Source organism: Condylura cristata, unplaced genomic scaffold, assembly GCF_000260355.1.
Source record: "Condylura cristata isolate star-nosed mole 26May11 unplaced genomic scaffold, ConCri1.0 scaffold00029, whole genome shotgun sequence".
Taxonomy (NCBI): domain Eukaryota; kingdom Metazoa; phylum Chordata; class Mammalia; order Eulipotyphla; family Talpidae; genus Condylura; species Condylura cristata.
The window spans coordinates 7,849,505-7,869,861 of record NW_004567130.1 but is presented as its reverse complement, the minus strand read 5'-3'; the positions used below and the strand labels follow the sequence as shown (position 1 = coordinate 7,869,861).

Here is a 20,357-nt window from a genome sequence, read left to right as displayed (position 1 = left end):
TGTTCACAGTATGTGTGAGTTACTTAGAATTCCCAGTGGGCATTGTTATGCAGAGGATTTTATTAAGTATCCAATGATGAATATATCTTCCAGACTCTTATTACCAACCCCCTGAAGCACATATTTGATGCCCCCAGCTGACTTAATCACCACATTGCTCTCAAGTACCAACACATGTTTAATGGATTGCGCTGGGTTTGCCTCTGATGGCACCCATGAGAAGTGTGAGGACCCTGTTTATCTTGTTAGAGGATGTTGGACGGAGTACCCCAGGAGGAAATGTAACTCACTTGGGCAAATCTGGATTTTTTTCTGCAAAAGACTATCATATTGCTGACTAGAGCACAGTGTGAAATTATGTATTGTGGCCTTTGCTCTTAATCACTGGCTCATCAAGGTGCAGCACATGTAATGTTGTTATACTAAGAAATAGGTAAAAAATTAGCTCTGCCTTTTTAGCAACTCATTAAATACAAATCAATGTCCTGTTTCTTTTAAATTGAATTCAACTTATTATACTTCCATATTTATGAAAATCTATCTGATACATTATTTTAGTACTAGTAATTTATTTTCCAGTCTTCATTTTACTTCACTTCTAAATATCAGAGGTTAACATAATCTCTTACCATCACTTAATGACTCTCCATCTCTTAAATATTTCTGTTTTTCTTTGATTCTAACATATAAGCAAACACAGAATGAAGTCATTACCAGTACTACCAGTAGAGCAGTGCTGGAAGTTGGGATGCAAAACTTTATTTACCTTCCTGTTTTCTCCTTCTTTTTCTTTTATAGTCCTCTTCTGAACTGTAAAATTAGGTAAAACTTCAGTTATAGTCAGATATGATAGAACATATGCTTTATTATGGGGGAAATGACTGCTGCTTTCTTGGAAAGGAGTCAGAGGGGGAAGAGGCTATATCTCACCACCATCTGGAGTGGGGGCCATCATCAGACTTGGCAATCCTCACCACTTTACCTTTCGTCCCCACTGTTTTCTCTCTAATAGTGACCAAATCATCACACACACACCCCTTTTTGGGAAACATTTATTTGGAGCAAAGTAAACTAACCCATTCCTTATCTCAGATTTTTTCAGAAAGAGGCTGCTGAGGTTTCCATAAAACAACATGATTTCCAGCAGTCTCTAATACTATAATACTTTTCAGTGGAATCTTCCAAAAACCTCTTGCTATTGGAAGAGTTGGGATAATTCTTCTGTTGAGTTCCCAGCACACCTGAGCAGTCTTCCTGAACTTATAGCTCAATATTATCTTTATCCCTAAATGGAATAAACTTAAACCTGAATGATAACACAGTTTCTGACTGTCTTTAAGTACAGATATCTGTGAACAGATTTCTGGAAATTTTTTAGTCATGCCAGACACATTAACATTCCTAGACCTGGCACATTCTCTAAACATTTCACTTCGTATCTCTGTGTTTATATATGACCTGAGGGTGATGATAATCAAGTAAAATACATCTCTTTCTAGATGCATAGACAGGTTAACAAACTTGAAGATAGGTAGTTTTTATATCTAGGGAGGTGAGAACAAAAAATTGTAAAGGGCTCAAAAACATTAATGTAGCTGTTGTTACAGAATTTTTTTCTTCCTCATTCTTAATGAAATTCTACATCTATATTGCTTTTGAAGCAGTTCAACAGTAGCATTTTTATTACATATTGCAAGTTAGAAACACCTGCCTGCTAAAATATTCTAATACCTAGTTATAAACAGCAACAATATTAGTCCTTTTCAGATCAAGGTCCCTTACCTTCTTCCTTACATTTTGTTTGGAAAATTGGGTGAAAAGGCGGCGGCGGGGGGGGGGGAGCAAAGTGAAAATACTCACGTAGGCCCAAATTCTCATCCCATTTTTGCTTTTCTTAGATTTTTACTTTTGGACCAAATTTAAAAAAAATTTTTTTTTTATTTTTTTACATCATTCTTCATTTTGTACATTTTCATCTCGCTTGTAATCCCCATGGATTACAGTTCACCTATGTGCCATCTGGGGCACTTATTTTATATTGTTTTCTAATCTGTAAAATGAAGGTAAAAGTTGAACTTTGTAGGACCTGGGGGAAGAGGAATACTGCAAATAAAGCGTCTGATATGTTTTCATTCATTGACTCTAATATGCACCTTTTGCTATACATTTTGCTATCTCTGAAACCAGAACAGTTGACAGTCAGTATGTCTGCACACAGTCATTGTTTTCATTGCAACATTTTGTCCCTTATTTGTGGTAATTATTGTAATGTGCTTCTTACTGTAATTATTATTGTTGTGTAGTAATTATTGATGACAACTTCAATTTGATAAACTATGCCTGGTTCTCAAAGGATACTATTCATTCTTATTATTATGATATATTTTTTTGAAGAAAGACTGAAAGAATTTTCAAAGAATCTGTAGTTTAGTAATTTCCCTAGACTCTAATTTGGGTTATGATTACAGTTATTCATAAGAAAAATAATATTATACCAAAAATAATTGTGGCTCCTGTTTAATCATTTCATGTCTCAAGTCCACAATGAAAAGCAGATTTTATAAGACATAGTAAGAATGTGACTGTTGGAATGAGGAGCAGCCAGTAGAACAGAGGCAAGTGTTAGGGATCAGGAGTTCCAAATAAACACCAAGGTAGCAACTTAGAAACATCTGTGTCTATGTATTCCATGTTCATGTTGTTGTAGGAGTGTTTGGGCATGCTAGAATTTTCAAGAGAGCTAGAGGTTGAGAGGTGTTGGTGTTGCACATTCATTCTGGTATTCTTACCTTGGGGAGTGGAGGTTCTTCTTTTGTATCTTTGTGCACACCAGAAGTTCCATGAATAAGAATTTGATTTTTCAAGTGTTTGTGAGGTCTGCTATGTGCCAGACCAGATGCTAGACTCTGAAGTAATAGAGATGAGGAGGGATAGTCTGGTGAAATAGGATGACCTTGCTTATGCTCTCCCTTCACCTGTGTCCTATAGTTTTTCTTATTACTTTTAACAGAAAAATATTTGAATCATCTCTTTTTACTTTAGAAAATAGAATTTATTCCTTTTGAAACTTTAGATATTCTCTGGTATTTCATCCAAAACAAAGCATACCACTGAAAAACAAATTTAAAGACTAACATGATGAAGAATTAATCACCCTTGTAATTAGAAATTTTCTCTATTAGTTAACCTGTATTTAATGTCAGCTTGGATATTTTTATAGTAAGCTAACATTAAAAAACATTTAGGGGGCCCTCCCAGGTGGCGCCGTGGGTTAAGGCACAGCACTAAGAAACTAAAGCCACTTCCACATGAGTTCGATCCCCGCCTGCCTGGGAGGAGATCCACATGGCGTGGCAGACCTCTCCTGACCCGCCCGCTGCTCCCCTCAGCAGTGTACTTCGTCGACCTGCCTGTCTGCTCCCCGCTCTGGCTCTGGTGAATCCTCTCACCCTCCACATCTCTGCCCTGTACCCCAATTCTGTATGAATAAATAAATCTTTAAAAAAAAAAACATTTAGGATCTTATTTAAAATTTTAGTGTTTCTCCAGTGAATGTATTGTTTCCTTTTTAAGATCTTTGAGCAATGTCTTCTTTCCTTGGAGATATCCAAAAAGGAATGTTTATTGTACTTGTATGCCTAAATAATTTCTGCGCCAAAAGAACAGTGATGAATACCACACAAGGGAAATGACATTTTCAGGTTTTTAAATTAATATACAAAGAGGAGGGAAGGAAGGCACTAATTTATTAACATTTAAAATTTAGATAAATGTAGAAAAGAGATTAAATGAATAAATATATGACTTTAAAAATTACTTAATTTACTCAGTTTTAATGGCATCTACCATCTATAATAACAGCTTGCAGTAATTGAATACTTGCTGTGTACCAGGCCTGATTCTAAAGCTCTTTAAATGTATGCCTTGAGATTGATTATTACCTTCACTTTATAGATAAGGAAACAAGGACAGAAATACTGAGAAATTTCCTTAAGGCAGAGAAAGGATTTAAATCTAGACAGTTCTAATTACTGTACCGAGCTAGCATTACTAAGACCATTATAATCCAGGCATTAAAATAAAGATTCCTACATTAAAAACTAGTACACTAGTTATAACTAGTGTATGAGGCTGACTTTGGGTGGCTGCTAAATATGATGGCCAAATATCTGGGAAGACAATGATAATGTTGAGCTTTTGACCAATTGTGGAAGAAAGAGTTCACTTCTTTTATTAATCATGGAAATCCGAGTAAGGAAGACTTGGAGAAGGCAATTAAAGCTTGAGTTTGGGTGACTGAGATGGCATGATGGAATGTAGGCAAAACAGAGTAAGGAGGGTACTGGCTGGGGGTCTGAAGGGCTAAGATCTAGGTCTACCTTTAGTAGTCCTTAGTGAGTTAAGTGCCTGAGGCACTTAATACATTTTTTTGCCTTGTTTTAACATGTGCTTACACCGAGGAATTGTTGATAAGTGATTTTCAAACTTTGCCCTTAAAGATTCCTACAGGGTGCCACAGATTCATTTAAGGTGTTTTAATCCAAGTTAACCTAAGGCAGCTACCTCTTTAATCACACCAATCACATGCATTTATAATTTGGTATAAAAAAAAATGAAAACCAGTGGGTTAGGTGATCAATAAGGCCTCTTCAGCTAAAAAATTCTTTCTCCTGTTCAAAAATATGAATTTGGAATCATCCAGCAAGGAAAGAAGTTGAAGCTGCTGGAATGAGCCAAAGTACAGAGAACAGAAATAGTGTGTCATTTATTCCTCAACAGTCAGTGGCTGTGAATTTTGCAAGGTCTCACTATGCTTTACTGTGGTAGAGCCATAATGATATTCCTTCATGGATGGTAGCAGAAGTTCTAAGTTGCTTCTTAATTTACTAACATCTTCTCAGGATACTTAGGCACTCCTTTTCATCCAGTTTCAAGATTTCTTCTTTAAAAAGTTACATGCTGACCCCTGCAAATGAGCTGTCCTTTTCTTGGGCTTTCTTCCCAAAAATGTTCCCTCTAACGCTTGTATGTGCACTTGCATACATATGCACTTTTTAATCCCTCTTCCTCTTCAAAGTTCTGCATTGTATCTGCCCAACATAAGCTAGATTTTATGGCTTAGTGTAAATACTGTCTTCAAAGGATAATTGACCACTTCTCAGCTTCCTACAGAACAATGTTTTATAGCCTACTGAAATTCAGGTTGGCTGGCAAGTGTGGAATGGAACAGTTTTGATTGGACTAAAAGAGCATTATGCTAGAATATATCTCCTAATCCAGGTCAAATTATTGTTTAAGAAACTTGAATGAGTTACATAATAAACTCATTTGAGACCAGGTTACTTGCCTTCCATTCCTCCAAATAAAATTGATGTTGATGTAGGTGAAGCAGAGTGGGAAATAAATTTCAAAAAAATAAAATCTAAGCTCATTATTTTAAGTACGTGAATTTTCCCTCAACTAATCAAACCCAAATCTCTAATAGAACTACCAGGACGCTAGTTTTTGGCCCAAGAACTATGTAGAATGTAGTTTTTTAAATAAAAGTCTTCCTAGGTGGATAGTATATGGCTATAAAGGAAGGTGTTAGGTAAAGGAGAGGAAAATCCTTAATAACCTGGAGGGAAGTAACATTCACTTTCACTAATGTTTTGTGTTAACCTCATCATTTGTAGTCCTCTGTGGGGAAGTTGAGGAAGTAGCACACACTCTTCCATGTGCTACAACTTGGCAGTTACAGCACATAGCACAGATGCCTATTGTATTGCATGGAGTTTACATAGAGCATCAAATTAAAAAAAAATGAAACCATTATAAATTCTGGCAGTTTTTATAGTATAATTAAAATGTCTAACAGGATACCTCTGGGAAACTAAATGCAGTTTTACTATTTATAGAGCCAGCAGAGGTAGTGTTTCTTGCCAACTTTCATATCTTATGACCTATAAATTGCTCTTAATAGCTAATCTGTCATCCTAGCTTCTCGTATAAGAAAGCTTGTTTCCTTATTAATCTGTTAATTTGCATCTGCAAAGGACATTTACAAATTCTGGGTTTGAAAACATTGCTGTATTAAGGCTGAGCATTATAAATAATTTATCACCTGTGATAGCAACTCTTAGGTTTAAGTAATAGATCTTTCTGACATTGTATTATTCTTACAATCCTAATATAATTTTGATAAAAATAATTATTATGAAAGCTTTTCTGGCTTCACAGTATTAGAACAGACTGACAGGTTGGCACAAAGAAGCTATAACCATCATTAACTGCTCTCTAAGCTCGAAGTAATAGATTACAAAATCAACTATTCCAAGTATGGTTTAGTATATGGTAAAAAGAATACAGATGTGTACAAAGGACTTTTACTTTTTCAGTAATGGCCATAGAACATTTCTCCAATTTTAGGTTAGGCATTGGGACATACTAGTTCTATTGGTTATAATAGACCTGACACCAGTTATTGAGCATGAAAATGATATGACTATTAAAGACCATGTAATTAATTTTTTTTTTTTACTGTTTGTGTGATTTTTAAAAAAAGATTATTTATTCATACAGAACTGGGGTACAGGCCAGAGATGCGGAGGGTGAGAGGATTCACCAGAGACAGAGTGGGGAGCAGAACAGGCAGATAGATGAAGTACACTGCTGAGGGGAGCAGCAGGCGGGTCAGGAGAGGTCTGCCGCGCCGTAACCCACTGCGCCACCAGGGAGGGCCGTTTGTGTGATGTTTTAAGTCTCCCCTTCAGGTTATGGCTGTGCGGATTCTCAGATTCTTAGCAATTCCAAACAGGAAGCTTTCTTCCTACCAATATCTCCCCACCAAGATTTAACTCTTTTTTGTTTGTATTTCATTGATTTGTTTTTTTTCTATTTTAATCTGAGACGGATTTGTAGTGTCAGGAAACAACACAGGAAAGGTAATAAATCAGAGTGATGAGAGGCCAATCCTCTCATTACTCTCATAAGCTGAAACCAGGGCAGTTTGCACTTAAGGGCTCTGCCTGATCATTGAAGGTATATATTGCTTCACCATAAGCTTCCTGGTAGCCCAAGCAAAAAGGTAAACATGACCTCTTAAAAACAAAACAAAACATTTTTGGGCCCTCCCTGGTGGCGCAGCCGGTTAAAGCACAGCACTAAGAAGCTAAAGCCACTTCCGCGTGAGTTCGATCCCCGCCTGCCCCGGTGTTGACCACATGGCTCGGCAGACCTCTCCTGACCTGCCCGCTGCTCCCCTCAGCAGTGTACTTCGTCCATCTGCCTGTTCTGTTCCCCACTCTGTTGCTGGTGAATCCTATCACCCTCCACATCTCTGGCCTGTACCCCAGTTGTGTATGAATAAATAAATAAATCTTTAAAAAAAACCCACATTTTTAAGCTGATCAAATCGTAGACGCTGCATGATAGAAGCATTGAGATTTGAAAGAATTTTTCTATTTGTTCTGATAAAGATGACATTGGAAAATAGCTTTGACAGTTTCCTTAACAATATAGATAACAACCATTTTGGATTATTTTTGTTCACTTGGTTTGGTATCACCACTGAGTAAAACACTCTAGAAGTTTATAATCATCATTTTTATACAGAATTACATTATCAGCTCAGTTGCTGACTAAGGATGGGGTTTCAGGCTATCCTGTGTTCATTAAATAAGGAGTCTATGCCATTTCAGATTGTAGTAAATGTGCAGACTACACAGAATGGTTTAGTCTTCTGTTTTTACAGGTAGATTGTGAAGATTTAGATTTTGGTAGCTATTAATCCCCCCTGAACAGACTTAAAATTTTGGTAAAGTACTACCAGATAGATATTTTTATCTGGGCTAGTATAAGTTTTAAAGATTGACTAAATTCTTATTTTTGCATTTAATTCTCAAATTTAGTTTTTCTATTAATGTGCCTAAAATTTCATTATCCAGAGACATGGTAATTCCTATTTTGAACAATTAGAGAGTGTTAGCAATTATGAACAAAAGATTTACAAACATTCGTGGATATACGTTTCCATTCATTAGGGTAAATACCTGGAAGCACTATTCCTGGCATGTGTGGTGAGTTTGTTTAGTTTTGTAAGAAACTGCCCAAATGTGTTCCGTTGTGCATTCCCATCAGCAGTGAAAGAGAGTTTCTGTTGCTTCAAGTCCTGACCAGTATTTGGACTGTCCGTTTTCTTTTTACATTAGCCATTCCAGTAGGGGTGTAGCAGTATCTCATTGATTTAACTTGTAATTCCCTAATGATGTATGATATGGAGCATCTCCTCATATTCTTTATATCTTCTTTGATGAAGTGTCTATTTAGATCTGTTGCCCATTTTTAATTTATGTTGTTTGTTTTCTTATTGTTGAGGTTTTATTGGGTATATTTTGAACACTAGTCTTTGCCAGATTAGTGTTTTGAGATTTTCCCCCAAACTGGTACTTGTCTTTTCATTTTTTTCTTAACATCTTTTGCAGAACAGTTTCTAATTTTAATACAGTCCAATTAATTTTTTTTTTCTTTCAAGCTTCATGCCTTACATATTATATCTAAAAGCTCATTGCCATGCTCCAGGTCACCTAGATTTGCTCCTGTGTTCTTTTGGGGGAATTTTATCATTTTACTTTTGAAATTTATGTCTGTAATCTATTTGGAATCAATTTATATGAAAGGTGTAAGGTCTATACCCATATTCACATATTAACAATAACAGGACTGTTGCTCAGCTCTATTTACACAAGCAATGGGTTTACAATCTTTTTATTACTGGCATGTTGATGTTCAGTTAGTGCTGTGTCATTTATATAAAGTCTATTCTTTCTCCATTGAATTACCTTTTGCTTCTTTGTCAGAATCATAGTTGATGTGTTTGTGTGATGAATGGACAAATGAACCAACCAACCAACCAACAGACACCAAACACTTCACTATCTGTGGACATCTTGAGACTTGCACTACTGTGCTCTTACCAGCATTATGCTTTGGCTATCCCAGTCATTCCAAATGCCCCATGGTAAAGAGTTAGTTTTGTCATGTGCACAATTGCAGAAGAATTACATGAATAGTATGTTGATCTTCAGCAGATGAAGATGATGACTTTGCCCACCACTAGTGGGCCAAGTTTCTTGTACTGTCTTCAGTTCTATGATGACATAACTTCATGTTCTGTTTTTTTGTTCACTTCTACCATATCCTTGACATAAGTAAAGCTAAGTGAGCATTACCTTGGTTGAGATGGGAAAGAAAACCAAAATCTAAGCTTTTTGAACATCTGTATATTAAGCAATTAATGAAGCTCTTAAAATCTTATTTAATACATCATATCAGTATGATGTATTAATATTCCCATTTCCAGATCAAGAAATTGAGGCTTAGGGATGCTGCATAACTTGTACAATATCACACAGTTTGTCATTTGGATTCTTGCATGCCTGATTCTATAATCTTCCCCTATTTTTCTATATCCTGCTGCCTCTTGGTTTGTGGGTAGTTAAACTAGGTCTTTGGGTTTGTGGGCACTGAAATGGCAGAGAATGAAAGGTACTCATGGATTTGGGCAGTAAAGAAAAAGAATCATATTCTGATTTTTAATAGGAGCCCCACATCTCCCTGCTGCTGTCATGCTTGGCTTTGCTGAGGCCCACCACAAGTTTTATGGTCAGCTGTCCTCACATGCTGAGGGAAGAGAAGCCTGTGGTATGCTGGGGTCCCTGAGCTCATTGCCAGCATGCAGGCAGCCCAGTGGGTCTTCCTGGCTAGATCCAATGGACATAGCAGCCCATACTTCAGGCAGCTCAGCCTCAGCATAAATTGGGTTTAGACACAAAGGCTAGGGTTGTTTAGAATACCGTGCCAGAATATAAAATGGGCCAATCAGGTTTGAGCGCCTACCAGTGCCTTTTGAAAATTTGAGACTACTCAAGAATTATAAACAGACCAATCAAATTCTAGCTCAACTGGGACCAATCAAGTCTATGAAATTATAAATAGGCCAATCAAGCTTGAAAGACAGGTTCTCTGGATGCAGTATAAGCCAAGGTTTCAGAGGTCTTCAGACCTCCTTGGGTCTCTGACACCTTTACATATGACCTCTGCTTCAAACGTTACCCTGATTGCTGCTCCTGCCTCAATGCTCTGCCTCTCACATTGTGCAGACTGGCACCATCGGCCTGTGCTCAGAGTCTCTGAAGCAGTTGTACACTGGTAACTGGCCCTCTGACCAATGAGTGGCACAGCTGGCCTGTGTCCAGCCATCTCTAAAAGGCGATTATCTTTGCTTCTGACTTCCAGCAACGCCTCTTGGTGCTTTTGCCTCTGGTGCTGCCTGGTGTGCTTTTTGGATAGATGCTTCTGGCTGCTGAGTTGCTATCTCAGCAGCACCACCTGTGATCACCTGCAACTGTCACTGTGAGTTGGATCCAGTCCACTGCTCATCAGCGTGCAACCTCTCAAAGGGACAGTGCCATCTTGATGAGAAGCCTTTGATTTGAATCCCAGGGCATTATCTGGAATGGGAAAACTGGCTATTTGTGGCCCTAGAAACTCTTTCCTTTCCCCTAATTTCTGCTTTGCTAGTAAACCTTGTTGCTTTTACACCCTGAACCTGAGTTGTCTCTTGAAGTTGTAAGTGCATGGGTTAAAACCCATAAACTCTGCCATCCCCTGGCCTTTGCACTACATTCACTTAGTCAGCTTTGGTTGAATATTCTCTTGTGCATTTAATTGTCATAAAATATAACCCCATGAAAAATACATGCAGGTAGGTGAAAAACATATGATGTAAATGAAAACCTGTTTACATCTTCAGAATAATGTTGAATGGTAGTGACACCAATGTGGTTATAGTCTGGGAACTTGAAACTATTTTAGGTCTCAAACCAAAAGCCTTTGAAGGTGCTTTCAAAAATTATGAGCATATTTTCTTCTCTTGCTCATGAAACTAATTTGTCAGATGGAGTTCTGCGAATGTTGGGGTCACAGATCAGAGATGACTGACTCCTGTGTGGTAAGTTTGCAGCTGGAAATCATGCTTTGGCAAGAATATGAATAAATTTTGTCTTGTAGAAAGAGAAAAATATTATCTTATTCCAACCAGATAGTTTGTTAGAATAACTGTATGCATTTTAGTATTCAAATACAGATGTTCCAAAAATTTTCTATGTGGAAAGCAGCTGCTGCTATTCTAGCACAGAAATCTCAAAGAGATTAATATACAAAGGCTGCATGAACTTTTGTGGCAATGCAGCATCTGCTTGAGGTGGGGGCCTATTCTCCAGAGATAGTGGGCCTTCAGATTCCCACTAATAGCCTGAAACCATGTTTCAGATCTCAGCTTATTCTACAGGAACAAAGACAAGTGATTAATTTGTAATTCACTTAGCTGATAAATATCATCAAATGTTACTTGCCCAGGGACTGTAAAACACTGGACTTTATTTCCTGTGACAACTGATAGGAATATAGTTGTTCGTTCATAATTACTGATGTTTTCAGTTGCTGTTACTAACTTCTGCTCAGCAACATAGGTCAGCCCAGCCAGCTTGCAATCCTGAAACATCCATCGTCATCTTTGTAATGCATTTGTGAGAACCTGACAGTTTACTGAGGATACTCACAAGCACCGTTTCATCTGATCCCCTCCTAGCCCTGGGAAGCATACATGCTATTAGTGTGCAGCACAATTTATGAATCCAAAAACATGGGTAAAGAAATAAAATGATTTATCAGAGTTACAATCAGGGACTCTTAACTCCAAATCCTGTTCTATTCTTATATCAAGTTGACACTTGCAGTTACATGCTATGAGGTGTGTTCCATAAATTGCATCAAATTTTCAAGAGATGCTGGTTTCCAGGACACCTACCATGACAAATCCTGGCTTGATGGTACTTCCAGAGAAGAGCTAATGTACCATTCCCTCTTTCCTTCAAACCCCAGAAAGGAAATTCCCTTTCCTTATGTTCACAGAGCTTCAGCAAACGAGCTCCTATGTCTCCCTGGCATTTAGAGAAATGAAGAGCCAGAAGCTGAAGATCCCAGGGCTGTCATTTGGAGTTGCCATAAACCATAAGTTTCTAAGAACAGTGATGCTTGGAGTGTTGTGCTTGCCCCAGGCCTTATAAATCAATTCCCTGCAGTGCTTAGGAGCTCATTGCCTTCAACCAAAGCCACTGTTTGGCATTATCTAGTGAATTATTTATGTTTTACACATTTGACAGGGCCTCATGGCTGAGTTTGAAAACACTCATTCCCTGGCTTACTGCTGGGGCCTAGAAATGTCTGTCTAGAATATCAAGTCTCAGAGAAGTGTAGTTGCTAAAATTCCCAGAGCAAATGAAGGGCAGTGCAGGTTTGAACCAACTATGAGTTACACTGGCTCCATAATGAAAGAGCCCTGTGTTTTTCTTAGAAGACAGTAAAGTTTTGTGGCAGGACAATTTGAAGACTGTGCCTTGCTTCCTAGCCAGGCTTGGGTAGAAAGAATCCAGAGTAAAGAAGGGAGGGCCAACTCTACTGCCAAAGCAGTAGAGGAAAGAGGCTGAGTCCCGAAGCTTCTAGCAAAAGAGGAAAAAGAGATTGTCAAGAGGCTCCTAAGAAGCTGGGGAGCTGATGCTAACACATGTCCACGTGACATGGTCTTTGGTGACATCATTGCTGCTTCTGTGAGAATCACACTAAACCATTGTGAATTTAATGGGATTGTTGCTACTCTCCTCCACTTGGAGAAAATAAAAAAGAAAATTTCTAAGTATCTATTTCCTCTCTATTTTCCTAAATCTTTTTGTTAGAACATCTGTGAAATGATAAAAGCAACTTAAAACAATATGGCACCCTTTGCAAATACACAGTTTGCAAGCATAGTAAAAATGGTCAGTGTTTCAGGCATTTTGATCAAGAATGCTATTTCACAGGCAAAGAAATAGTATAGCAAATCACTCACATCTGTAAAATATTAAAGACAGTGTTCCGAAGTGTGTATAGAACACATCTCACAAAGAAATGTCTTTACTCCAGGTAGGACAACATTCACTCCCTCATTGTTATTCTCTAGACAGGCCCTCCTGAAGATCACTTGTCCACTTGTGACAAAGCACACCCTTTGTTCTGCCAGGACCATGTGTTCATGTTTGGAAGGGAGTATCATCATGCCTTCTGAGTTACAACACAGTATGAAGGAGGTGAGGGTAGGAAAGCCTCCAACTTTTAGGATTAAAAAAAAAAAAGACTTATCTTTTGTGTCTCCACAAAGGGGAAACTAAGACTAGCAGTTAAGACTGTATGCACTTGGTATGATGTCCATTCTTAATATTTTTGTCACTAAATGGTTCATGGTAGAGTGAACTATTTCAGAGCTACTTTTATTAAAACTTTAAAAAGGTTTGATTACTTTTTCTTTAGTTGAGAAATGCATGTGTGGTAAGCAGTATGAGGGAACTAGGAAGAAAGCACTTTTTTCTATATTGGGGGTCAGAAGAACTAGGCAAGAAAACCAAGCATGAATGAACCAATGTGGGCCTGCATTGGGGCAGTGAGCCCCAGTGGAGTCCTTCCTATGCAGAGGTTTAGGTTGTCAACCACTGCTTTTCTCTGGAGATCAGCCCACCACGGTAGCTATCATTGTGAATTCACATTGACAAAACCAAAATAAGAGAACAGGAAACTCCATTGAGGCCTGGGTCACAAAGTTACCTATCATCATTCTAAACATCTCTGCGCCATTAATATCCATTTACCTTGTGAGAAGACAAGACTGGAGAAATGCCCAGGAGTCCAAAGATCCAAGCATAGATTTCTCCTATGTTGTACTAGGTATAGTAATTAACTTTGGTTTTCTTCAACATATCCTCTTACTACAAAGGTTAATAGCTATCAACAGATAATACTCATAATATTAGAAATGTCAGTAAGTTCATATGATGAAGGTTATTTAGAACACAGCCTGTCTTATGAGATTAGGTGTCGAAAATTACTGTTTAAATTACCATTGTATCTCTCTCACTCTTTTATTTAAAAGTGCTTTCCATTTGCATGTGTTCTCTTCCATTTTTACCTAGGTCTGTGAAACACTGATAGAAGCAACAGTGGGACCTGGATTGCATAGTTACATCAACTCTTAACATTTTATCTGCAGAAACAAATCAAAGCCATTTTCTGATGTGCTTTCGTTTCTCTGCCTTATCCTTTTTTTCCAGGCAGCTTCATCAGCCCTGAGCAGTCTGGGCCATGTGTACACAGCCATTGGAGACTACCCCAATGCACTAGCCAGTCATAAACAATGTGTTCTTCTTGCCAAACAATCCAAAGATGAACTTTCCGAAGCCCGAGAACTCGGCAACATGGGAGCTGTGTATATTGCCATGGGTGACTTTGAGAATGCTGTGCAGTGCCATGAGCAGCATCTGAAGATAGCCAAGGACCTGGGGAACAAACGAGAAGAGGCTCGGGCCTACAGCAACCTGGGCAGTGCTTATCACTACAGGAGGAACTTTGATAAGGCCATGTCTTACCACAACTATGTGCTGGAGCTGGCACAGGAGTTAACAGAGAAGGCCATTGAGATGCGGGCCTATGCTGGCCTGGGCCATGCTGCCAGGTGCATGCAGGATCTGGAGAGGGCTAAACAGTACCATGAGCAGCAGTTGGGCATTGCTGAGGATCTCAAGGACCGGGCTGCAGAGGGGCGAGCATCCTCCAATCTGGGTAAGATTGAATTGCCTGCAGGATCCAGGGTGGATGTCATGGGCTGGAAATAGTTGTAGTAGCCCACTAGCTTTTACAGCAATCTGTGTGTTTAGATTCAAAAGACTCTCCTCAGAGTGTGTGCTGTATATTTCCTTCAGATATATTTCCTTGGAGTCTTCCTGCTCTAAATCACAGGTTCCTTACTGTCATCACAGTGCTTTAAAGACTCGAACTTTGAAATACTAGAGAAACAAAACACCCCAACCTTTTAATCTGTCTAGCAAGAAGAGCAACCAGATTTATCTAATTAGAGAGAAGGATGAAATAAGGATATAAAGCTATGTTTGGCTTAAATTAAAGAGAAACTGCTAGGAAGCCATCATGGCAAAGAATTTGAAGGGATTTTTTATTTAAACTGATTTCTTTATTTAGTGACTTTAACCCCACAGGAAGTGTACTTTTTTTTTCAGAAGTGATAGTGATAGTTTTAGTAAAAATTTAGCAAATGAGATTTAGCAAAATTATTTTTTGAAAGATCTGTTTAAATAAGACATTTGCAGTCCCTGTTTTGCTAGTACTTTGTTACAATTGAGATACTTAAAAATTTAGGGGAATTTACATATAATAGTAAGAAGTAGTAAAGATTGGTAAACTGGCTGTTTTTTAGAAGATACTGTTATCTTGTCTCTGGTTCAAATAGATGGGGGCATTTAATGACTGTAAGGAACACGTATGTTTGGAATTATAAGATGAATCCATCTCTGTTCCCACAGCCCCATGCTTCATTCTGTATCAACAGGACTCAGCATGTGGAGAAGACAAGAAGGTGGTGATCTTATCAGTGCTAGTTTGTGGTTATCAGATATTAGTAGCAACAGATGCTCACCCTCCTTTTTTTTTTTTATGCGACCCGCAAAACCTAGGTACCTCTATCTCTGTGTATATAATTTTAGCACTGTTCTTCCCTCCCCTCTACCTTTGCATATTGTATCCATGTTTCATGAATGTGATTATTAGGAAACATCTGGCAAATCCCTGGAGATGACTCTGAAGACTGAATTGAGATCAGAATGAGTCTAGAGAGTTTAAGAACCATAGAAACAAACTCTTGGCACCATATGGTCATTCAACAGATCACAATTATTTATTGAACCATTACTATGTGTTGAAGGCCTTAAGTGATAGAGAAGTTTTGTTTTTGATTTTTTTAAATCCTTACTTGCAAAAAACTTAATATTTTGTTGGGGAAATAAATACATAGGTCTATAGTGATCTCCCTGATATACAGAGTTAATGATATTATGTTGCCATGAAATTACTAGAAGGGAGACCTTGAGGCTGGTAACAGTCTGGAAAACTTCCTGGAAGATAGTAGACCCTGGTGAAATGGTGAGATCTGACCAGTGATGGTGTAGCATTAATGGGAAGGGACTGGTGAAACAAAGTATGAGATGCAGTAGGTTGGCATAGAGGCTGGGAGATGGTGGTGTGATTAACCTTCAGAAATGTGCTGGAGGGCGGTAAAAGGTTAATATGGAAGCTAGGAAGGGAACATGCTACTGGCCAGAACTGGTGAAGGTTTTGAAATGTGGGAGTAAGAAGGTAGGCTCCATGTTCAAGGAAAACAAGTCAGTGGGAAGTGGGATGCGTAGGAGGGCTTGCAATGTGAAGTTTAGAAGACTGTGGGTGCTGGACTAGATTCCCTTTTTTATCTTGTGTCAGTTTTTTTTGTTTGTTTGTTTTTAAGATTATGCATACAGAACTGGGGTATGGGCTAGAGGCACAGAGACAGTGAGGGGCCTCACCACAGACAGAGTGAGGAGCAGAACAGGCAGTCTGATGAAGTCACACTGCTGAGGGGAGCAGCAGGCGAAGCAAGTGAGGTCTGCTGCACCAGGTTGGTCACCTCTGGGGCAGGGGATTGAACTCACACTGAAGTGGCTGTGGCTCGCTTACAGTGCTGTGCTTAACCTGCTGGCCACCAGAGAGGGCCTCAGTTTTGATGTTGTATTTTCCAGAGGCCATTCATGTAATTTACTGATTAATCGCACAAAGTTATTTAAAATATGTCCATATTTTATTTTTAATATTTATAGGATGATAATGGTAATGCCTTCTTTTGTTTCTATTTTTGGTAGTTTGCATTTTGTACCTATCCCTGTTTCTCGATCATTTTAGCTAGACATTTATCAATTTTCTTGATCTTGCTAAAGAATCCATTTTTACTTTCCTTATTTTTTCCCCTAATTGCTTATCTCTTTATTTCCCAGTTATATTTTATTACTTTCTTATTTTTATTAGTTTGGGTTCTCTTTCTAGTTTTGCGAAGTAGAGCTTTGGTCATTGATTCTAGATAGTTCTTTCTAATGCAATAATTTTAAAATAAAAATTTCCCCTAAACACTACTTTTACTGCCTCTAATAATTGATATAGCATGTCTTAACCATCCTTGGATTCAAATTATGTCTAAAATCTGTTGTGATTGCCTTTAAGTCCTATGTTTAATTTTAAAATATTTGCAATTTTCATGGATACTTTGCTGTTATCAGATTCCAGTTTAATTGCAGTGTGAGCAGAGAACATACATGGAAGTATTTTACCTTGTGTAATGTTCTATAGAGGTCAGGTGATTTTGTTCTGATCATCTTTTTCATTGTTGATTCATTCTATTTATATGTTTGATCTAAGAAAGAGGTGTTTAAAATCTCTAACCATTATTGTGGACCTGTCCTTCCCTACTTAAGTCTGTGAAACTTTGTTTTGGGAGCTCTTTCATTGGGTGAGTATTTATTTATGACCATTTTGTATTCCTGAAAGATTGGTCTTTTCATCATTATGAAATGTTCCTCTTTTATCATTGATCATAATACCTTCTGTCTTGAAGCCTGTTATACATAAAACCACACCCACATTCCTAGATTTACTATTTGTGTCATTTTTTTTCATCTTTTCTCTGTGTTTATAGTTAAAGTTGGTTAACTACAGATAACATCTAGATAGAGCCATGTTTTAAAACTGATGTTGATGATTGTGGTCTTTTAGTTAGAGAATTTCATCCTTGTAAAATTTAGTGTACTTATTGGTATTGTTGGATTAAATCTTCCATTTTACTGTTGTTTTTCTGTTTATCCCATGTATAGTTTGTTTTTTGTTCTTTTTCTGCCTTCTTTGGATAATTTAATCATATATTTTATTTTGCTTTTCAATGCTAATTTTTTTGCATTAGCTTTTAATGGTTGCTCTAAGAATAAATTATAATAACTTTTTACAGTTCTCTTTGCACAATATTATATCACTTCCTATTAAATATAAGTACTTTATACCTTCCTATTCCCTGTACTTTATGCTGTAGTTGTCACATGTATTACTATAGCTGCATTCTTCTTAAACTCCACAATAGAGTGTATTTTTGTTTGTTTGTTTGTTTTAAACAGTCATTTTCAAAGAGAAAAAATAGTGTTTGGTGTTTATCCATATATTTATCACTTCTGGGACTTAAGTTCATTCCTGGAATTGTCACTAACCACACAAGGGAATGTCTTAGTCTATTAATGCTCAGGAAATAGCATCTCTACTCTTCATCTAGAGCAGTCCCTATTAAGGAAATACATATATTTTTTAAAAAGTGCCCCAGAGCCTGCAACCAGTTTTTCTAGACAACTGAAAGAAAGCAACAAGAACAACCTTTACCTATTTGAGTGGAGAAATGAGAAATGGAGAACATCAACCAGAGCTGAAGATTTTTCTGATCGAGCACCCAAGGACTTGTGGGAAATGATTCAGCGCCTCATTAAGGTTATGACATGCACATCCTGTGCTGTGCCCCCCACCTATTAGGGCTTAATAAATACTAATAATATTTATTCTCTCCTTTAGGTCAAGGTTTTTCAACCTGCTTGTCTAGACATTGCTGTTTAAAAGGAACTGTGATTTGCTTGTAGATACAATGCGTTTGTAAACACCTGAGCAGAGGTAGACAGGGCAGTAAATCTTGGTCAGAGCTACACTTTGGACTGTTGCAAGAGAGACTGCAAAACTGTTGGAATAATGAAGCAGATGCTGGCTGCCAGGTTCCAGAGTTCCATCTCCAGCAGGCAGAGTCTAGCAGTAAATTAGCTTATGTTTCAGCTTGGCAGTTGGCACTTGGTTCATTTGTAGATGCTAATTGTAATCTGATGTTATCAGCAGCAGGTAATTGAAATGGGCTTGATGAATTACTTAATTTCTTTTAATAGCTGAGTCTTCAAGAACTGAATAAAGAAGATAAGGTGATCAAGAAGAAAACACAACCGCTCTATCTTTCTAATTAGTGCTTGGAGGTTTTTTCTTCTTTACACAAATGATTATGAACATGTGAGGCTGAATAGGTTTATGAGTCAAAAACCCCTGTGGGAGCAATTCCCATTAGGAAGCCCAGTCCTGAGCATTGATAACACTTCTGTTAGGACTTCAGAAAGGAATACATGAGTGATCATTTTGGAGAGCATTGATTTCTGAAGACAATTTAAGTTTCCCAAATGTAAGTGGGTGCTCCCTGTGGGAGTGCTTCCACTTTGACACTCACGCTACCATCAGCTCCTCTTCTGTGGCTGTTTTCTGTGAGTCGTGTTACCTGGCACTGTACAGTGAACAGGGGAGCCTTGCAATGATGTTAGTCATTGGCTCCTGCCTGTCCTTAAGTCTTTCCATCTGTAGTAGCTCTTGTGTAGGCTTTTCTTTGCCAACCAGTGGTGTCACAAAAATGGTGGGTACAGATGTGACCCTGGGTCCTGCCATCTGTGCTGGACAGTGCATTTTGGACCTATGCCATGTGACTTCAATGAGCCTTCTTTTGGAACCATTTGTTTCTGTTTTTAGTCTCATTCACCCTGTAAGGAATCAGTCTATTGGGGGGGGGGGTGGACTTTTGTAGAATTTACTTTTCACCTTGATTTTTTTTTTTTTTTTGAGAAAATCAAAGCAATAGCATAGAACATAGAGCATTAAAACTGGGTCATTAGACATTTGGAAATGATGAAACCAGGGATTTGAATCACCTCTGTGGTTCTCCTTCATGGTGAGTTCAATTTGAAGATAGTTATTGTTATAAGTAAAGATTCCAGGTCTCTAAGCCCCAATATGATTGTGGCAGTAAATGCATTAAGTAAAAAATGCTGGCAGGGTTTTGGTAATGTGCTGTATTTCTTGATCTGAGTGGTAGTTCCATGGTTGTACTTACTTTGTGCTTATTGCATGCTTGACTATATTAGTTATACTTTAACCAAAGGGTTACCTTGAAAAACACATTATTCTCTGGGGGCAGAGTAGAATTGGAATGGAATGCCTTTCTTGATCCCTTACATGCCTACAGCTTTCACAACCCTACACCAGCTCACCAAACCTAGACCAGACTTCCAACTGAACCACTGATTTACTCCTGCTTTCTATATATCTCCATCCATTCCATACGGGCCTCTTGCCAACTATGTGATGTCATCCCCTATTTCTGAGAATGGCAGTACAATCTCAGTGTTCAAGCTGAAATCTCAAAGTTTTCCTGGGACCCCCATCACAACCTTTCCTCACAACCCAAGTCTGGTTGGTGTAAAGTCCTGAGAATGCTATCTGCAGGGCTGGTTTCTTAGCTTCTCTTTATCTCTTACCTGGGATATTGCAACAGCTTCCTACACACTGGTCTCCCAGCATCTTTT

At 38.1% G+C, this 20,357-nt stretch overlaps 1 protein-coding gene across 1 annotated transcript in view; it reads left to right on the top strand.

Moving 5' to 3' along the window:
- The window catches only part of TTC28 (tetratricopeptide repeat domain 28), a 538,163-nt gene that overhangs the window by 366,706 nt on the left and 151,100 nt on the right, over positions 1-20,357 (top strand). The window contains exon 6 of the mRNA XM_004690666.2: positions 14,178-14,685. Within this exon, the coding sequence (XP_004690723.1) occupies positions 14,178-14,685 (508 nt within the window). The remainder of the gene's footprint in view (positions 1-14,177; positions 14,686-20,357) is intronic.